The following is a 21,039-nucleotide window of genomic DNA, read 5'->3' on the forward strand; positions in this document are numbered from 1 at the left end:
GCACAGTGGATGAGTCTAAGCAGGAGGCTGCCAGATCACAATCAACAATCAGTATTTAAAACAAACCTCTGTGTATTCAAGCTTGCTGCCATAAAATATTTTACTTCTTTTTGCTTAGAATCAAACATCCCTTTTCAAGAAAAACTTGGTTTTTCATTCTTTTCCCTTCTTCCATTGTCCATTATCATTATTGTGCAGTGACAATAAAAAAAGTCCATGTTCCTCTATTCTGTTTGCCCTTTCTTGGCTGAATCCCCAGTATACCCATGGAATTGTGCACCTTTATCACAAGGCTGATGTTTAATTCAGCTTGCAAATTATTGATACATTTGACTTCCACATGTTATTTTGGTCACTCTGTAAAGAGATCTGTTTTTTGGGAAAAGCCTGCAGTATGTTCTAGTTTCTGGGGCTGTAGAACACAATAAAATAATAAAGACAGACAAAAGTTCAGACAAGTTCTTGCTATAAGCTTTGAAGTTCCATCAGGGAACCTCGTAGCTCCTGCTGTTTTCTTGTATTTATAGTCTTACAAAGATGCCTAATAAAAAGCATTAATGGTTGACAAGAGGGCAAAAGTTTCCTAATAATTATGAGTCACATGCTAGTGTCAAGAATGAAGAATTCTACTCCCATAATTTTGATTATCTGATCTGTGATTACTGAAACAGCTGTCAGGAGTTAAAACAAGATTATTGTAATGGTTACAGAACTGTCTAAATCTTACATACTTTCAAAAGAAAATTTAAAATGCAGGTACATAATTCTTACTAAGTAGTTCTGGACTCCAAGTTGGACACTTCTGTTTTTGTCAAAACATAATATATGGAAATGTGCTCCATACACTGCAGTCTGAAGACAAGACACACCTTTCTGGAAACATCTTCTGAGAGCTTTTTACATAGGGAATGTAATGTTTTTCTGCCTTCCTCACTTTCCTCTTTACATTTATCCACACCAGAGCACAGATCAGCACTGCCACTTTTCCTGGCAGAGGCGTCCTCGAGCAGAGACAGCAAGCGCTCCCCGTAGCCATTTAATGAAGCAACCTGGGAATGCAAAAGAGGCTAACAGAACACAGAACTCAACTTCCCAGAAATTACAAGCAAGTTACAATACAGTTGTAAGATTCTTACCCGTCCAAAACCATACATACTGAACATAGCTGTCAAACATTGCATTATTTTCTTTTATTAACTTTAATTGTACTTAGGGCAGCTTTTTGTAATAACTATGTTACATATCCCATAACTGACTTAATTTTTCTTTTTCTTAAAGGATCTACTGAAATTCTGAATTACCTTAGAAGAAATAAATTCTTTTAGGGTACCCAGAAGATCAGTATTTGTTGCAAAGTCTACACTGTAACAGTCTTCAATCCATGCCTGCAGGATGTAGAAACTGCGGTTACATATTTTGGTAAGGGATGTGGATGGATCCAGGCTTGCACTAGTGAGAAGAAAAAGAAACTTATGACGCCAAAACTGATATCCAATTCCAATTTAAAAATAAGCATTGACAAAGCCCACAAGTTTTATTTGGTATTTAATGTAGTATCTTAAATTCCTATTTTTCATGTCTCTAGAATCCATGGCTCCGTGGAAACAAAGCTGAGGTTGTAATTACAACCCATTAGTGGATCACTGGTGAAAGTGAGAAGCAGAACTGAGAAGTAAGCACATTGTCAGATGCAGCTCATGCTCTCATTTTGCTCTCACTTCTTAAGAGAATCTTGCAAAAACAAACTTAAAAATTCATTTTAATTAAGTAGGACTTTTGAGAAACAGCTATTTGTTATTGGGAGGAAAGTCAATTGTGCTTTGATAATGTTTTTCACGAGAATTTACTGTACCTGGATAAAGTGCTGCTGATTCTATCAAGAAGAAACTGCAAAAATTCTTCTTGTGTGCAGAAATAGCGAAATGTGTAAAGAAACTGCTGTACGTAACCTTCTAAAAAGGCATTTCTGTAAAGCACAAGAAAAACTTCAGACAAGCCAGAATATATCTTCAACTTGCATTCAAGTACAGCAACAGCAAAAAAAATCCTCAAAATATCAAGAATAGGCATTTTGAATTCTCAACCTCTTCATAAAACTTTGGTTCTTTTGAAAATTATTTTTACACATCAAGTACTGTAATTGCCAGCCCTGAAAGCATAATTTGTTTTATAAAGAGTTTCTCTACTTTCAATCTTGTGAATAACCACTTTGACATTTCTATTATTAAGGCAAGTTGCAATGTAAATAGTATGGAAGAACTCATTACATTTTCTTTTTTCTATCATCTAACTTGATGCTGCTTTAAAGCATTTTTATTATAATGACAGCATAAGAAGTAGATACATTAAGCAAGAAAATATTCCCTGTAGCTCTAATTAGAGGAGTCATTACTTTAACAACAGAATATGCTTATTATACACACATTAAAAATGAGGGCATTTTATTTTTTTATACACACACACACTCTCAAGGTCTTAACACAGGTTAATTGTCTCTTCCCCCTACTGGCTTACAGCTGACCATGGAAATTTGGGTTTGATGAATGTGGAAAGTCTGATTCCAAAACATTGCCTTCACTTTGTGCAAAATGCTGGTAGTGACTAGGAAAAGCAGCACTCAGTGTAAATGGGTCTCAAGAGTCAGGATGAACTGGAAGAAGTAGTTGGGAGGAAGCTGCTCCCTCTAGAGAAGCACAAGTCTGATGGAGCTTCTGGCAATTTCCATCCTTCACACTATTACAGCCTAGGTACTTTAAAACCCTGCACTCTGCCCTCACCAGAGTTGAAGGACACCTCTGTTCCCATTTAAACCCTGAGATAAGCCTGCATCTTCATGAGGGCCAAGGACTGATTACTGGGGCAATAATCTGTAGAAACGAACCTAAACATTTTCACTTCCAGACCTTATTAGTAAGAATTACCAAATTATATGATTATATGATCATTTGAAGAATTGCTGTACTGCTGGCAGTAACTTAAAGCCTTGATTCCATGGCAACTATCAGAGAAAGCCTCAAGTAAGTCAAAGATGAAAAAGTTTAAAATTGCTAGTTTTTTATTTATTATCGAACACTTTTAATGAAAGCCAGCTGATCTTTTGACATTTTCATCTCCATTTCTGTAAATGAGTGTTCACAGAAATAACACAAACTTGATAGAAGAGAGGAGAATTTATTAAATGTTGAGTAACTAGGATTCATCACAGAAACAAGTTTTTCCTGATTTAGCAATTATGCTTCAACCGACTCCAAATTTATGCGTAAAATATATTATACCTAGAATATAAATAAGCCATTAAACCAAGGGGTGTACCAGCCTGCAGAACTCTCACTCCATTTTGATTGTTACACTGGTGTTTCTCTGTGTTATAGTAAAGCAGCAATGATGATTCATCCATGGGTGCCTTGTCCGTGGTGTCAGCTTTCCCATTGTGAATGACTGTAGGCAGCACATAGGATTCCACACCCCACTGCTCTGCATACATCATCTGCTCAAAGAATCAAGGCCATGATAAAACAAGAAATTAGAGAGGAAAAGTCACAAAAAATGCAACCAATTTAAAGACAAATTGCATTCTGTACAATTGATTTTTTTTCTTTTTAAGCAATACTAGTAGCAATTACCTTTAATAATTCTTTTGGATCTTAATGGCAGTTTGACACAAACCATTTCAAATTTCATATAGTGATCTGAGCAGCCAGTTACACTGATGCAGTAATGAAATGACAAAAGAAGCACAAGTGAAATAAAGTCTGACTTGCCTGCACATATTTCTTCACCAGTTCAAGAAACTGCACTTTTGATTTCATCTCCTGTAGCTGTCCTCTCAGTTTGGGCAACATAGATTTAGTTACAGGACCTTTAGATTTAAAATATATGGCATAGGAACATCAATGATTCAGATGTACAGAGCAAGTCCTTAAAAGTACCATGCAGCTATTTTATTACTGGCAAGTTGCTATAATCTTACCTTTGCTTCTTCTTTCTTTCTGCAATAGTTTCTGGTAAAACTTTATGGTCTTTCTGTAATTTTTTGTCTCCATCATTAGTAATTGTTCTAGTTCCTATTTAAAAAGAAATAGCATTCTGATCAGAATTGTAAGCAGAAGGCAGTTCAAGAAAGTGAGTTTTAGAAGAGAATTATTTTGTACGAAGAAAAAAGAACTTCCAAACAGACAAGAATATGTTATTAACAATGAAAAACTACCTTTCACATCTGTGTTTACAGGCAAGATACAGCAGGAGTTACCTGTTCCCAGAAAAGCATTATTGATGTCACAGTTCTACAAGTTAAGAACTGGAGCAGGTATGTGTATGATCCGACTGTGTGGAAGTTTGTCTGAATTTGTTCACATAAATATGCCTTTAGTTATAATTGCACTTATCTGGTTGTTTTCAAGAGCATTTTTAAAACTTAAAATCAGAAGTAATCCAGAATTCAAATTTGTATGTTCTGAATTTAGTGCAGGCCCTAGAAACACTTTAAGCAGCTGACCTACATCTGCAGCAAGAACTGAAAGTCTGACTGAAGTCAATGGCTTCCAAACAAGTATAATTACATGATATTAAACAACCAGGTCAGAAGGCAGACAAGAAAGCTGCTCTAGAAATAAAGGACATATAAATTTCAAAGTTCAACTTTCACATTTTCTATTTATGTATTTCACAAAATTGAAAAAATGGAACTAAATTTCTATAGAATTATGTAACTTAAGCAATGAGTAGAAATGAAAGTATGTCAGGCCCCTCAAAATACATAAATTTAAAAGTAAACATTTACATTTATGATTGCTTGCATATCAAAGGTTTCATTATTTTATCAGCCAGTAAAAATGGGCCATCCACTTTGGGTTCAGCTTCTGACTTATTATGAAACAACAAACATGATGTACATTGTGCTTTATAGAAGAGGTGACTTTTACATTTGGGTCCTAAGTTAACTACCAGTGACCCAGTTACATGAAACAGCATTTCAAATGCAGTAAGCTCATGGAATGCAGCAGACAACTCCCACAAGCAGAGTGATCGGAAAACACGCAGCTCAGAGCTAACATATCAAACAACAGATTGGTAAATAGGTTAGCTTTAATGGGATGGACTTGCTAGAAATTAATTTGAGCTTAAGAAAAACCTGTCAATGTTTTTCAGAAAAGCTCAAAAGGTTTAACAACATAGTTCATTAGCATAAAGCCATAAAAGTCCCCTGGATTTTTAAGAGGTACTCCTACAGAGGCATTACATGGAGAACAGGGAAAGCACAGGAAAGCTATTACTCAGATTCTAATTGGAAGCTGCTTGCTTTTACTTCCAAGGTCTGCTTTTGCTTCGTCAATTAAAACAAAATCAAGGTGATCAAGAGACTATGTAAACAGAAAGGGAATCAGAAGGAGTGACTATTTGGAATCTGGTGGACAAAGTAGTTTGTCCCCTAAAAAATCTGGGGTGACTAGTAATGAAGTCAGAGGAAAATTCCCTGTCTATTCCACAACATTTTCCAATTCAGGTAGGTCTAGAGTATAAAAACTTTTGATGAAGTTCTATGCCTGTGATGTGTTCCAGCACAGTCATTCTTAGCTCTTTCCTACAGTATCACCACCATGGGGCTGGTGCAAAGGGCAGACAGTGCTTTTCCAGTCAACTTTAAGAGCAGAAAATGGGTTGTAGATTGGTGATTGCACATTTGTGTCAGCGTGCTTTATTTTGGAATACTACACCTCTCCTGTGGTTTATCACCAAGACATTACAAATCCTGAGGACTTTAAACTGCTTAAGAGTCAATTTTTAAAAAAAGAAATGGTGTTTTGATTCACTATAACAGAACAAATTTTATCACACTTTTAACCAGCAAGATTTATCTTAATTATTTAAAATCAATGTACTCACCACTTTTTTAGCATCTATATTTTGTGACTCACTTGATTTCTGCTTTCCAAGGTTTTTCAAGTAACTATGAACTTCTGAATCGAAGCATTCAGCTCCATAAAATGCACTGCTCCAACCAGGACTACAGCCACAAAAGTCAGGTAGATTGGGAGATGCCAGGTGGCTGTTTCCAGCTGTCTTTATAATGGTCTGTTCCTCTGAATTTGTCTTTTCTTCTGCAAAGCCTGGACCACAGCCGTTACTTTGCAAATATTCTTGCTCTTTTGCTGTGGGGATTGTACTCTGCAGAGTCAATTCTTTTTTGATATTGTCCAAAGATGACTGATCAAAATCAATTTCAACTAATGATGTTTTTATCATAGGCTCAGCCTTCACATCGAAGTCTGCTTCCCCTTTTCCTAAAGAAGTTATGTAGGGGAAAAGAAATAATGGTCATGTGCTGTAATGCATGCTTTGTTGAACTTAAATATGACACATACAAAACACTATTATGAGAGCACACTACCCATGTGCTCTAACAGTGGGTTTAGATGCTTATTGTGACTTTGCATTTTTTTTCTCAACTACACATTGTAAAATGATAAAGGTCAAAAACATTTCAGAACTATTAAGCAATAGTTAAACAATAAATTTCTGAAAAGTACAAAATATTTTCCATTCATATGCAACAAGCATTTAAACAACACTGAGAAACCTTAAAACAGAAGTGAAATATGTCAGACTTAAGTGCACATTAGTAAAATGTTTAGCTTTTGAGGGTTTTTTCCATCCGTAAGTCTTGAAGGTTTTATTTCATACAGAGAGGACAAGAATACTTGATACAGCCAATAGATGTTAAACTTTCTACTCCTACAGGACTCCACTGAGTTATGATGGGACTTTTTTCAGTTGTAACAACTACTACCAGCCTTCAGAGGCTGAGGTGACAGTCAAAGGTTGGTATAATATTGACAGGAGCATTTATACCTGCCAGAAGTCCCCCTTTTCACTTGAGCAACCCACCAGGGCTTAGATATGCCACCTTGGAGTCAAACAAAGCTAATTTTCTGGTGCAAAGAAATCACACAGTCCATGGTAAAGTCTGGCTCTATGCTTGCAATCATTCTGAGCCAAAATGGAAAACTGCAATATTGAACAACAGCAGCCAAGTGAAAAATGACTAATTTATGTTTTGCTATAAAAATGAACAATACAAGTATATAAGCCCTTCTGTAAAGCACACACATTTTCACTTTACTCAAAACAGAGAAGTAACCAAGTTTAAATGCTGAAATTTGGATGAACTATCTTGAAAAAAACTTCACACTGGAAAAACAGCAACCAAATAGAAGCTGTCCATCAATGCACCAAGCCTAGAAAGGGTAATGGTTTTGTTATAATATTAGGATTCACTAGTCCCAGCTGAGTTTTGAGTTCAGTTACTGAAAGACAGATATTTTGTAAACTTTCAATCACAAAGTGTGTCAGGAGAAATGTAAAACCCAAACTGAAGAAGTATAAATAAACAATCCACTTTTATAGTAGATACTAGAATATCTACTCAAACACAAGAAAACCACACACAGCAGTTACCATCCTTAGGGTTTTCAACAGAGACATCTGTTTAAATAAAAGTAAGTAAAAGTAAATGACATCCCACAAAATAACATTGGGTCATATGTAAGCTTTATATAAAAGATATTTATGTCCTTAAGGCATTGATAATGTTCAGATTCAGTGAAAATGTCTGTAACTGTTTAAGCAGAGTGCTTTCCTGAAGACACAAGCAAAGTGTCTCAAAGCTTCTGACACTGACAGATTCCCAGCACTCACAAAGATCTAGAAACATGAAGTCCCTTCTCACCCTCTGTCTGATCACCGCTTGCCAAACAGCTTTCAGATTTCTTCACATCTTGGAATATATTGTTGCATTTTGTTTCATCTGCCTCAGTTATGCTGAAAATACAAGGAGACTAGGAAAAATTAATATTTCCTATACTTCTGTATTTACATCAGTAAAATGAGATCTTACAAGTGACTCTATGATGCACATAAAAAGGCTTCATAGCATTTATCTAATTCCTAAAGTTTTCATGTTCAGCTGCAGTTGTTATTTTATGAGAAAAAAATGTTCAAATGACTATTCAAGCACAGTAAGATAGAGATTTTCCTGTACAGCATTTGGCAAAACTTCAATGGAAGGATCAGAAGGATCAGAGCACGCACAGACAGAAGGCATAACTCTGGACTGCAAGTTACTGTAGTGGGGTTTTCACTCAGGATTCAACCTCTGGATAGAACTGACTCTAAGTCATCCCTAGTTAGAATCATAATCATAATCTTAAATCAGAGAAGCTAACACTGAAAAACTGCTATAGTCTTTGTCAAACTAATGTTCAGTAAGCAGCGTCTGAGAGATATTTTAAGACAGGCCTTGCAAGTGATGTAAAGCTAGACCTCCATTTTTGTCTGGATAATAAATTATGATCTCTCACTGTCAAAAACTACTTCGTAACAAAAGTTCATATACAGGATAACCCTTCATACATCTCAGTAATTCAGCTGCAACAGCTCAGGTGTCTCCTACCATATCACTGAACTTTGGGGAGCTAAGGGCCTAACTTCCAAGCAATTTTCAATAGTTCCTCAAAAATCCCAATTCAAATGGGAAATAGGCCAGCATACCAAGGTTGGGTATTTGGAAGTCATAATCTATTATCTATGAAATTTGCTGTAAGGATTACACACCTTTCAACAATGAAGTTTTTCTAAACTGTACCTACTAAGCTTCTTTGTCAAAACTTGAAATTTTTAGTTTCTAAAACCCCCAAATTAACTTTGACATAAATTGATTACATTTTTCAACAGTCTTCAGCAAGATGCTTTTAAAAAAGTGTGCTACATTTGGAGCTGCAGTAAAACAAGAATTTAAAAATTGTTTTTCAGGTAGATACATATGTCATTGAAAATTAAAAAGAAAAATGAGAAATAAATTTAGCTGTTTTTTGTCACTTAACAGGCTACTTATAAAACACTGCCAGGAGGAACACTGAGTCAAATTAAACCAGGTAAACAAAACATTTCTAGCAAAGCTAAATTAACTTCCTCTTTCTTGGATGTGATTAGAACACATGATGTGTAAAGAACTAATACCAAACAGAATAAACTGAACAGTAAGAACAATATACTTCCGATTAAACAGTCTCCTTCTAACAGGACTATGAAGCTTCCATCAATGGTTGTAATTGATCAGAATTGGGTTTCCATTATTCAGCTATCCTAAGACGGAGTTACAGAAAAGAGTGGTAGAAAATATTTTTGACTGAACCAATAAGCACTGTTTGCCATGGAAAAAGCTTTGAAAATCCTCAGACTGTGAAATGAACAGTTTACAGGAAACAAGTACAAATACATGAAGAGAAAACATAAATTCTTTCCTGCTTCTACAAAGTAGGGATAAAAACATTAAATTCAAATGTAAGAAGGTCAAAGTTGAAAAACACCTACCATAAATGTGAAGATCTTCCTCCATTTACTACCTGATAGAGATTCTCCAGTAACTTTTCATCCCAGTAGAGGTCACAAAACTTCTCACAAATTCTATCAGAGAACATACCAAACTTAATTCCCTTTAAGTTTAAAATGAAGTTCCCTTGTTTAAAATAAAAAGAACAGAAACAAATAAAAGAGGGAGAAAAAATTAATAACAATATTTTTACAAATCAATGATAATAACATACAGAAGAAAATGCACATACCCATATCAAAAACTTCAGCTCCATTCTCTAAATAACCATCAAATGCAAACTCCTCTTGTATAAGATGAATCACTTCCTGTAGGAAAGTGTCATTTGTTGTGTTCTGATGGGGCAGGACTTCATCACTGAAGAAATTATGGCTGTCTTTACTCACTGAAGTACATGGTGTGTGTTCTTGTTCAGTGAAAAAATTGCCTATGCTGGTTGCACACTCAGTTTCTTGGCAGTTGGTTTGAATAACAGAGCTACTCTTATCAAACTGCTTCTCTGTATTAGTAGTCTCATGACTTTGCACACTGCAAAGGGAGGCATAATTTTCTGCTTGCATGCTCATTTTATAACTTGCAATAGTACTTGAAAGTAGCACTGGCAAACTGTGATAGCAATCATAAGCAATTCTTGAGCGAAGAGGCTTATTTGGTATTTGCTCTGATACAGCCAAATGCACTGGTACAAATGTCAGAACTCTTTTCTCTGAGTCGTGTTTGAGAATGATGTTATTTATATGAAGAAAATTAGGAGAAGTAGGACAAGCTAAAGAGCTGGAGGCATCTTCAGATAAAAAGCTCTTCTCTTGTAGAGCATGTGAGGAATCAGATGGTGATGGTAATGTAACTGTAGAAGCAAACATATTGCCTGAGTTTTGCTCTTCTGAAGACATCTGGAATGAGTGGCTTGGAACTTGTAAATCACATTCAGGTGTTTCAGGAATAGTTTCAGTAACACGTGTATCCTCAATACCACAGCTTTTGGAGTCTTCTATATACCCTGATTTGTTGTGGTTCATATGTTTTTCTTTCCTTGTCTCTTCCTTGAATTTGTCAGAAACTGGTGTTTGAACTTCTCTGGAAAAAAAAAAAAAACCCAAAGAATTTTTAAAGGAAAATTCAAATAGCAAATTCAAATGTCATTTAACAATGACATTTAATCTTTAGCTTATTCTGCTTTAGGATATACTAACTTTGCTATATTTGCATCTTGTTGCAAAATAATAGGCTTAAAGTGAGTTGCAGGAGAGGTGAATGCAACAGGTAATGCTGCTTTCTCACAATTTAGTGGAATCTGGCATGGTACTGGTCCTTTAACTGCTACAAGTTTACTTTCACTGGTAAAAGGCACAAATCCTACAAGCAAAAACACAGAAAGATGATCAATATGTAAGACATAAACATAAAGTAAGTAACAATCAATTTAGGTAGAAAAAAATTGCATGTCAGACTGAGAAAATCTTAAGTGGAGAAATGAACTAGAGAATACTAAACCAGAGTAAACATGTCAGAGCCTGACTGCTTACCTAGACTTGACTCTGAAGGGTCCATTTCATATTTCTCATTTTTAAATTCAAAATGGACATGATCTTGAGACAAGACTTCTTCTTCAACAGCCTAACAATAAACATTGAAGCCCAAATTGATATTAGCATTTTCTTTTTTCAAATTCTGCTCAGCACATTACTTAAAAAAAGCCCAATCCTCATATACACCTTGAATATTGCAACAAGCTAGTCATGCTAAGGAGAGGAATTAAAAAAATACATACAGAACTCTAAGGAACTGGTAGAACTGTTTAGAAATCTTGATAACTTGGTACTCAAAGTTTTGAATAAACTCAGTTCCATGGATTGACTGAATCTGTGTGCATTATAGAAACACATTTGAAACACAAACAGAACCCAACAATTATATATTAATTTCTTCTGTGGGGTGCTAAATAAAAAGAGAGATTATGAAATTAGCTACTTGTTCTTCGCCCATATAGATTGTGGAGTCAGAGCATCACAATCTGTGATCACTCCAACAGCAAGAAGTAGGAAAAGCAACACTTACAGACTAGTTGAAAATACATTAAAAAAACCACAAAACAAAACAAAAAAAATCACACCAACAAAACCAAACCCAAAATCTAGCTACACTTGCAGACAACAAAATCTTACTGGAATACATTTACAAAATTATTGAAAAAACATACAAAATTAAAGAAAGGTGGCACTCTTACCTTAAAGATGGGTTTACCCAATAATGTCAAAATATCTTTGCTGTTTATACCTTGTTCAAGTAAATAATGATTGCATGTCTAAAAAAAATTGTAATTTTCAGTCAGTAAATAAGTTTTCAACCAAGTGAGGTATTCTTGGACAAGGACAAAGTCAAGATAAATAGTCAATTTATATAGTCAATTGCTTAGAAGCAATCTAAGTTTAGGAAGTCTTATGAAGCTTCTCCAAGTCCAAGCACCTTGATAATTTCAATATAAATTAAAAACACATCCCTCTGTCTCCCTAAGGAGGTAAGTTTAAAAACAAAACCCAAAGTGACTGGTTATGACTTAATTAGACATCAGTCTCTTACAAGTATCAAGTTATTATTTTGATCTTAAAAACAGTAAAATGAGGCCTTAGACACAACTAAATCTAATAACCTTAATTGCAGCAGTTAGAGAAGGTCTTTCTTCAGGGTTTTTTCTTGCCATATCCAGAAGTAGTTTTTTAAATTTTCTTGGCAGTATGACTTTGTGACTCAGTGGAACGCTGTATTTTGCAGCCATCCACAGAACTGCAGCAACACCATAAACACAGACCTATTGGTATAACGTAAGAGACAAGAAAGATTCAAACAGACTAAAAAAAGCCTCCACTTCAAAAACAATTCCAGCAAATTATCCAAAAATTCCCCCTACTTCCTGCCAAAAAGAAAAAAAAAATAGTAGAGCTTTTAAAGTACAGATTACATTTGGCTTTTGAGGGTGCTGATGAAAATCCCAGCCCACTTCTGAAATCTAGTTGTTATGCATGCAGGGCCAAAAACAGCAGCTATTTTTTACTGTTGGAGTAACAGGCATTAATTGTCTTATTCTTTACCTAAGAAAAATGTATTTTAGAACCATTTTGAAGAATTCCTTTCTCATGTAAAAAAATTGCTGCAAGCTTCAGTGTTCTATGCTAAAAATGTGGCCAGCTGCAATTTACTTAAAAAAGGTCATGATAATTCAGCAAGTAACAGTAATTACACACTAGCCAGCACAAGTCATATTTTATAGAGAAGATTACACCTGTCAGAAGAATGAGGCACTGCATATTTATTTTAGCAATTATTGTGCTACCTGCAGCTAGACCAATTGAAGTTGCCCCAATGAGGGACCTTGAAAAGGACTCGGTCTTTACCAGCTTTCTTGTTTCATTTGAAGAATTACAATTTTCAGAGTCAGATTTAGTCCACTTAGCGCTTAGTTTTCATATGTTACCATGTGCTATAAATGCAATTTTAAGAAATTTAAAGCACCATACTTTATGCTGCCTCTGAAAGATATTACAAAAGCTCAATGGACAGAACCCTAAGCACAGTAGAAAATAATGTGTTCTCATAGAACAATGTTTTCTGGCACTCTTTTGAGCAAAGTGAACAGCAATGAACATAACATAAAAAGTAAGTTCCCTATAAACAAAATAATCTTTTGAATAGTTCCATTGAGTCATTGAACAAAAGCTACTAATAAGTACAAAACCACCTGAAATGGAGAAAGCAGCTCAATCAAAACAAAAATAAGTTACTTCCCCTTAGGTTTAGAATTCCAAGATTACCCTAAATTTATTTATTTAGTAAAAACTTGCAATCCAGGCCATCAGAACCTTCAAAAAAAGTCCTTTTTACTGTTACTGTGACTGACACTACACAGTCTTCATTTCCAGACTATAAATTGAATTTATAACTAGAAAGTTACACAGCCATCAGGAAAAAGGCAAAAAACCCCATCAGCTTATTCTATATATAATAGAATAATTGTTGTAGAAAAACAAGGAAACAGATTACGTCTGATATTCTAAAGAAAACAAGGCACAAAGACTTTAGGATTGTTAATTTCTACTGGCTGGTGAAACTGCTGTATTATATTTCAGGGCTAGTTTAAGCTTCTGAAGCCTCTGAAAAACCTGCACATTGGATCAAAGCAGTTTAAGAAATTTATGAGAGATATAAAAATATTTTCTAATTACAGATAGCTTTACAGAAAATGAAATGTTTTTAGTAGATTTTTATGAACTTTTATTTTCTGATTCATGATTGATATGCCTAATTCCAAAGAACTGATGTGACAAAAGGCATTAATTAACCTCTTTTCTGTTACATAACAGAAAGGTACTGTAAATTCTGTTCCCCTGACTTTTAAGATCACTGTGGTACAGTTTGCAACTCAAAAGTAGTTGCAGTGGAGACACATTCACCAGCTTTTTGACATTTTTATTATCTTTGTTCTAAAAGCTCCTTATGGTTTTTATCTATAGGAAAAAGCTCTAAGAAAACGATATTGGAAAAAGACATCATTCATAATGTTTCCAAAGTAAAAGCATACTGATAATAATATTTTTATCCAGTCTTCTAAGTATGAATAATGCTTGGGCTTTTGCCCAGATAGTCTAAGTGAATGATCTTACTGTGACCTTCAGAATGTGAAAAAATGACTTAAAAGTCTGTCTTACTGCTAAAAAACTGAAAATTATTAAGTCTTATGGAAAACCATTGAATAGCAGATTTTTGGCAGTTATTCCAAGAATCCTGGAATGAAAAATTATAGAAGTAACTGATTTCATGAGAGATCAATATATCAAAACAAGCCTCACAGATAACCAAGAAACATTGGGAGAAATATTAACACAATCTTAGAAGAGTTTAGCTTTCTTCTCCAACTAGCAGAGGGATAAAACTGTCCTTTGATAAAGCACAAAGCAATCTACATAACCTACCACATTACCTTCTCAGTATCCACATCTTCTTCTTCAATTTCAGGAGGTAAATAAAATACATCACAAGATTCTGAATGAGAAAAGAAATCAGAAACAAAAGGTAAGATGTTTGCTTTCTTCTCCACTTCCCCTGAAAAGAAATAAAAGCTGAACATGCAGTCTCTTATTTTACCTTCAGCTTTTGGAGCAGCAAAGAGGATCCTTCCATGGCAGTCAATCAGCACAGAGTCCAAACATAAGACCCCTGCAAAAAAAAACCCAAAACCAAACACAAAAGGGCAAGGCATAATAAGTATCTCTTCTTGTAGCTATTAAGCACTAATAAAATAATTTTAACAAAGAATTTACAGTGTCAGAAATTACCCTAAAATAAATGATGCTTTAAATAACATTTACGCTAGAACAGACACTAGCCAATAAAGAGACAGTAGCTGTGTAATTACCCAAAGCAATTTCTGCAGAACAAAGACAAGAAACTGGAAGTTTATTCTCTTTATACCCAACATTGAAAAGGAAGGTCAGGAAAGAAACAAAACAAAAATAAATAAATACAATAGGTGGATATACTCTAGTCTTCTCACAAGGTACCAATAAAAGATGGTCAATTTATCTAAGAATTTAAGTCTCCTCCTCCTTCAACCCCACAAAAATAGAGGGTCATCATCTGGAGAAAGTTGACACACAAGAGGCCAGATCCAAAACTCCTCTAGGTGCAATAGGATATGAAGTCCAGTTTTTTACAACTAGTTATAATCACACTTTCTCAGTGAAGAAATGTTACATAGGTCAGTATTTGCAAGGCTATGAAATTTTCCATTGGTAAAAAAGAGATAATGGACTACTAAAACTATTTTAAATGATCTGAGGTCTTCAGGAACTTAAGATAAGGAGATCATGTCGTATAAATTTGAAAATCTTGTGGCAAAACTGTGTCTGTTTGCTAACTTCAAAGGATATTTTAATTTAACATGTTTTAATATATTAAGCCAATTGGCCAGTAAGTAGTTCTCTTGCAGTCCAGCTGTAGTCCTCTATTTCTAGACTACCATCAAATGCACTGTTTTCTTATAAAAAACAAAGTATTGGAAGAATAGATTCTTAAATTGAATAAGAGATTAAGACATTAAAAGTATTAATTATGAAATAAAATATTAAATATGTATAAGAGACACACAAATATTAATTAATATATAATTAATTGAAGTGGTCTAAGAGGGAAAAAAAGAAAGGAAAAAGGCAGTAACACTTTTCCTTTTTTTAGTTATCTGTACAAACCACACCTAAAATTAAATTACTCACTATTCTTAACATAAAGGCTTGTCTATTACCTTCAACAATATTTAAGTTGGACCTGAAGTATATGTCTTGAAAAGCAAAGCTTTCCCAAATGAGAACCTTTGCTGGTTATTTCTGCAGAGGCAGCTTCACACTCACTTGTCTTTGTTTGTCGGAAGTAAATTTCCCTCGCCCTGCTCACACAAACCAGATCTCAGCTTGTTCAGTACAACACAAGAATCCTCACCTGGGCTCCCTGAATCACCCACGAGCAACGTGTAAGCAACATCCTCTGATAAGAGGAGAGGAATTAAGTTAAGTCCCAAAGGAGGTTACAAACAACTTCTGTTTGAGTTGAATTAGCAAATACGTGAAGAAGAGGCTAGCTTTGGGATATGTTTTCTTAGCCAGGTAATTCCTGCTTAGGATAATGAAAAAAGTGTAATCAAGGAAGGATTTGGAGAAAAAGGCTGTCTACATGAATAAATAAAAAATAATCCGGCTTCATATATTTAACCATGGCTCATCAGCTACCAGTCTCACTGGTAACTCAAGACAAAGGATTTTTTTATGAGATGTATTCAAAATATGTATCAGCTTCACCTTTACTAAGTATTATTCAAAAGGAATGTCAGGAGAACTTTATATGTGTGTGTGGGGCAATGAAGCAGTAACACCACTATGAACCCTTCCACAATGCACCACTCCCCTCAGAACAGGCAGAGAGAATCCTCTTGCAGAAACATTCTGAATCTGAAACCAATATTCAACTTCAAGGTAGCTTTATTTGTCAAATACAGAATTTTTAAGTAAAGTGTCTTCTGTTTGGTGGTTTGTATCATTATGTTCCTTTCTACAGGCTACATAAGGTTCAGACGACAACTTCTAATATTTTTAAGACATGCATTCTTGAGACAGCAGTAACAGAGGCTGGCTAAGCATATTACATTAGGATCTGAGTCATTATGTGCAGTTATCTGAAACCTTCAGAAACATAAGGAACATGCTACAAGGCTGAAATAATCCTTTTGTTACAAGATACATTAAATACTAAGTTTTTTGGGTTACAATTCTTAAAGTGTTCAGAATATTCATTTATGGCTTATTTCCTTTTAAGCAGTTTTATATAATAAAATAACTGAAGCTGAAATCCAAAGAGATGCAGTAAGTTTTCTGTACATTACTATCCAGTTGTTTATATTCACTTAAAGGCTTCAAACTCATCCCTGCCCATACTCTCAAAAGCAAGTTTTTCTAAATCAAGGAAAAGAAAGGGTGGTGGTGGTGGAAACCTCTGCTCTATTTATCAGAACTGCTATAGGTTTATCATTAATATAAGCTAAACCATCATTCAGTCTAGGATGGTCTTCTGAGTTGCACACAACATATTCCAATTTTGTCAAAGGACAGTTCCCTCTCCCTCTCTCAGAAGTTTATTTCTGATAATTTGTCAATAAACTGAAGCATAGGGGATGTGGAAGGACTAACACCATGACAAGAACCTGGGTACTTCAAAATGACAAAGTACTGTACTGTAGAAAATAGGTTAGGAATCATTTGTCACAAAGAAATCAGGCAAAAGAGGAAGCTTTTTGTTTACACACACACACACATATATATATATGTAAAGCTTATTTCCTGCTGCTTGATACAAGTCACAAGTGTTTTTATTAAAAGTCGAAGTACAGATTCTCCATTCCCAAAAAGTCTAAAATTTGTTTCACTGCTTGAAGCCAAAGATTAATTTCTGCTGCAAAAGCCATCAAGATTCAGAATAAAAAAAAAAAACCACAAAAACAAACCTATATGAGACATTCACCTATATATGGAAGAAAACTCCAAATTGAGTTTTGTCACAATTTAAGGGAATCAACATAGAAATATCTGCACACAAAATAAAAGTCAAGATCCTTTCAATCAACAGAACAAAGGAAATATTAACACAGTGAACATAAATAACTAGGCAAAACACTTCATGATAATTAAGACTATACCTGGATAATCTATGCAAGTCTGCAGAGTACATAAACACTCATGACATAATGCCCAGAGTTCATAGTCTTTCAGAGGCCTACCATACCAGGACAACAGGAGTTTTAGAGAGATCCACTGAAAAAAACAGTGAGGATGCAGAAAGTTATAAAAATTATCACAAATTAAAAACATTTATTAATGCAAAAAAGTAAATCCTAATATAAAAAATACTCAACTTAAAAAGTAACAAGAAAATATATTTATTGCACTTACCAATACCAATTATTTAAATAGCATGGCACAGTCAGCTAATTGTATAAATGAATTAATTGTTTCTTAATTCCTTCAGGAAAAGTGAGCTGTCTGGAAGGTCTTTCTTACCATACTAAGAAAAGACTGTTAGAATGCTCATTGTATAATAGACATATGTTATGATGAAACATAATTACATAATTATACGGACAACACCTAGACTGACAAACATAAAAAATTCAAATGATTGCCATCTACAAAAGTGTCCCACATTCAAAACCTGATTTACCCTGACAGTTGCATTTCATGTCTTACCTTAAAGATTTCATCAACATTTCTTGTTCTTCTGTGAAAGATGTTAACAATATTGACAGAATTAATGACAGGTTTATTCGAGATCCCAGCACGTTGTTTTGTTTTTAATCACTGGCTGCTCAATTTGTAGTAACAGCATTTGTTTTTCTGACTAGCAATTTAGCTTTTGATATCTGGCATAATACCTTAATGTGACAAAGATACTGCTCCATGGAAATCTACTGTTCTTCAGAGACATGCTTTACATTTTCTAAGAATTGGAGATTTATAGTAGTGCACACACACCTTCCTGATCAAACCGTGCTAATGGAAAAGCTCATCTCTAGTAGTGGCTCTTGACATTGGCTGCACTTCATGATCTCCATTAATCTACCAAAGGAACACTAAAAAGTTCATTGTAGGCAGAAACCTCTGAGTGAGAGCAAACCCAAAAAACTCTTTTTCAAAAGAGCACAGCACATTTTCTCTTACATATGCAGTCATGAATGAGTCAATTTCAGGCCATGTTAGGGAAAAGAATTACCAGAAGTAATTCAGGATTAACTCTGCAAAAAACCCCTTTCACACTCAAAAAAACCCCCAAAGAAACAAAAATCAATTAAATAAAAAATGAACCAAACCAATCAAAACAAACCTAACTACAAAACTGAAGCACAGGAGACAAACAAAAACCCCTCTGAACTGTTTTGCTGCTTTTACAGACACCTTTATATCCCAATCAGTATTTGTAAAATCTACAGACTAAGGGTCTCTCCCACACATAGTGGCACTACATCATTAACTTTGACAAATCAGCCTCTGCACTGTCATTTACTAAAGTAAATTTTTCATCCTTTTACTGAGATGCTCTTTGGGTTTTATCATGAGATACATAATGAGCTGACTACTGCATTGAATTTTCATAAAGCTCAACAAATAGAAATAGCTTCAGTGCATTCTATGGAGAAAAGAAGGATGTTTCTGTAGCTGAAACTTGGTTAATAATTTGAACCAGAAGACCTTCTCAAAGAACACAATACTTTAGGCTCATATTGTTTAAATATTCTTTGAAGGTGAACCAGATGAGCTACATTTTTTAAAACAAAATATGTCAGGAAACACACCTTTTGATTTACTGAAAATGTTTCATATTCTGCCTATCTCCAACAGATAAAAATAAACTTGGTGCTATTCTTCTATCCTGAGGCACATTGCAAAAATTAGTAACTTCAGCATAGACAAATTTGAAGCCAGGTGATAAGATTCAGTTTCATTCTCCAATTTTGCTATCATCAGCACCCTGGAGAGCAAAATTCTTTCATCCATGTGTTCTTTTACTGTATCTAGAAAAGTAAGCTCTTGAACAGTGCGATAAAAAGCCATCAATCACACAGCAGGAAGGAAAAGGACAGACAGTCAAAAGAATGAGTTAGTCTAGAAAGCATTTAGGATAGAGCTTCATACTGTTGATAGATTACTATCCCTGAGCAGCACTGCTTCCCCCTCCAGAGCACTGTGGTTCTCACATGCCTCAAGTGTCTTTGCTCACAGACACTTTACAAAGAAAGGAGCACTCAAATCTTCAAATTAACCCTGCACAGCTGACATGAGTGAAGAGAAACCATAAGAGAAATTTCAGACTGACTAAAACATTAAGAAGGCTTTGGGATTTAGGAATTTTCTTCTAGTAAGTACACACTAATGCCACATGTTTCTCTGTAAGAGAATCTCTCCTCTTGTCTTTAGAGGCTCTAAAAGCTGCAGCAAAGAAAGACGGACTTCCTTTACTGCATATACAAATCACCTTTCACTTCAGGAGAAGGTGATGAATGGCTAGCCAGGGAAAGAAGAATCTCTCTGTGAACTGGAGACTGAAGTTTGTCGTACTGCAGAAAGCTGCAAAGTATTTCTCATCACCTCTGGGATATCCAAGCTCTTTAGAGTAAGAAAGAAATGACAGAAAGAAATTCAGGTGTGGCAGGAGAGTAGGAATAAATCCTAGGAGCAGCAGCAAAAGTTTATGATAAGACAGAAGTGTCAATGATAGATTAAAAAACAAAGGATGAAGAGGTACCAGAAAAACTCTATTTTGGAAGAAAAAGGTATGTAGGGAAAATAAATCTTAGCATAAATGAGAATTACTATCATTTATGGGATGGCCAAAACAAACTGAGTCAGGAAAAAGAAGGATGCTGTTTGGTTACAGTTTGGTGAACTTCAATTTACATGTATATCCTCATTGTTTTTCTGGCAATCATTCTAAAGAAACAAGATATAAAATATAATATTGTTAGCTGGTATTTGTGTGCTAGTTGGACTTCTGTCATGCTAATAAATACCTGCACTGCTATTGTCTCTTACTACAATTCACATCTCTCCTCACCTTGACCAAATCAATTTTATTCCTCAAAGAAACACCTGAGAAGGACATTCTTCTAGTGTCCTAATTATTCCAAATTCCCACCTTCCTCCACCAGAAAGAGAAATGTGGAAGACTTCAGATGAAAACTGAGGGTTCAGACTTGCTGGGGACTTCTAACTCGTGCATCTAACACCTTGCAAAAGTTACCCCATGTAGTGAAGGTACATGACAAGACATATTTCATCACACATTTGCATTTGTGGTGAAAAATGCATGCAGTCTGGTTCAAACGGTTTTGAAAGTAAAAACAATACACTTCTTAACCTACGGTTATGAGGCAACTTTTAGTTAAGCCTCAATCCTTAAACAAAGGTATTTAATGCAATGCTCCTGGTACCTCACCTCTGAGATATTTTAACATAATGCATATTCTAACTCCCCTGAACCTTGTTTTAGTAAACATGTAAGTGTAAAACTTCTTAATTAGGCATGTCTCAGGTCTGGCTGTTTTGGTTTTTAACAGGCAA

The 21,039-nt window shown here is 34.9% G+C and overlaps 1 protein-coding gene across 6 annotated transcripts in view; it reads right to left on the bottom strand.

Moving 5' to 3' along the window:
• The window catches only part of KNDC1 (kinase non-catalytic C-lobe domain containing 1), a 57,730-nt gene that overhangs the window by 6,172 nt on the left and 30,519 nt on the right, over positions 1–21,039 (bottom strand). For 3 of the 6 annotated variants that reach the window (XM_038140902.1, XM_038140901.1, XM_038140903.1), the window contains 17 exons: positions 17,625–17,739; positions 14,528–14,599; positions 14,364–14,425; positions 12,039–12,197; positions 11,616–11,693; positions 10,915–11,005; positions 10,582–10,744; positions 9,621–10,465; positions 9,370–9,514; positions 7,727–7,818; positions 5,884–6,281; positions 3,971–4,064; positions 3,762–3,859; positions 3,276–3,487; positions 1,853–1,966; positions 1,302–1,449; positions 870–1,049 (listed from right to left, as the gene is read on the bottom strand). In XM_038140902.1, coding sequence (XP_037996830.1) covers positions 870–1,049; positions 1,302–1,449; positions 1,853–1,966; positions 3,276–3,487; positions 3,762–3,859; positions 3,971–4,064; positions 5,884–6,281; positions 7,727–7,818; positions 9,370–9,514; positions 9,621–10,465; positions 10,582–10,744; positions 10,915–11,005; positions 11,616–11,693; positions 12,039–12,197; positions 14,364–14,425; positions 14,528–14,599; positions 17,625–17,739 — 3,066 coding nt within the window. Of the gene's footprint in view, positions 1–869; positions 1,050–1,301; positions 1,450–1,852; positions 1,967–3,275; positions 3,488–3,761; positions 3,860–3,970; positions 4,065–5,883; positions 6,282–7,726; positions 7,819–9,369; positions 9,515–9,620; positions 10,466–10,581; positions 10,745–10,914; positions 11,006–11,615; positions 11,694–12,038; positions 12,198–14,363; positions 14,426–14,527; positions 14,600–17,624; positions 17,740–21,039 lie in introns of those variants that run through there. The other 3 variants (XR_005257391.1, XR_005257392.1, XR_005257393.1) reach the window with 3 other exon arrangements.

Source organism: Motacilla alba, chromosome 6 (assembly GCF_015832195.1).
Source record: "Motacilla alba alba isolate MOTALB_02 chromosome 6, Motacilla_alba_V1.0_pri, whole genome shotgun sequence".
NCBI classification, from domain to species: Eukaryota; Metazoa; Chordata; class Aves; order Passeriformes; family Motacillidae; genus Motacilla; species Motacilla alba.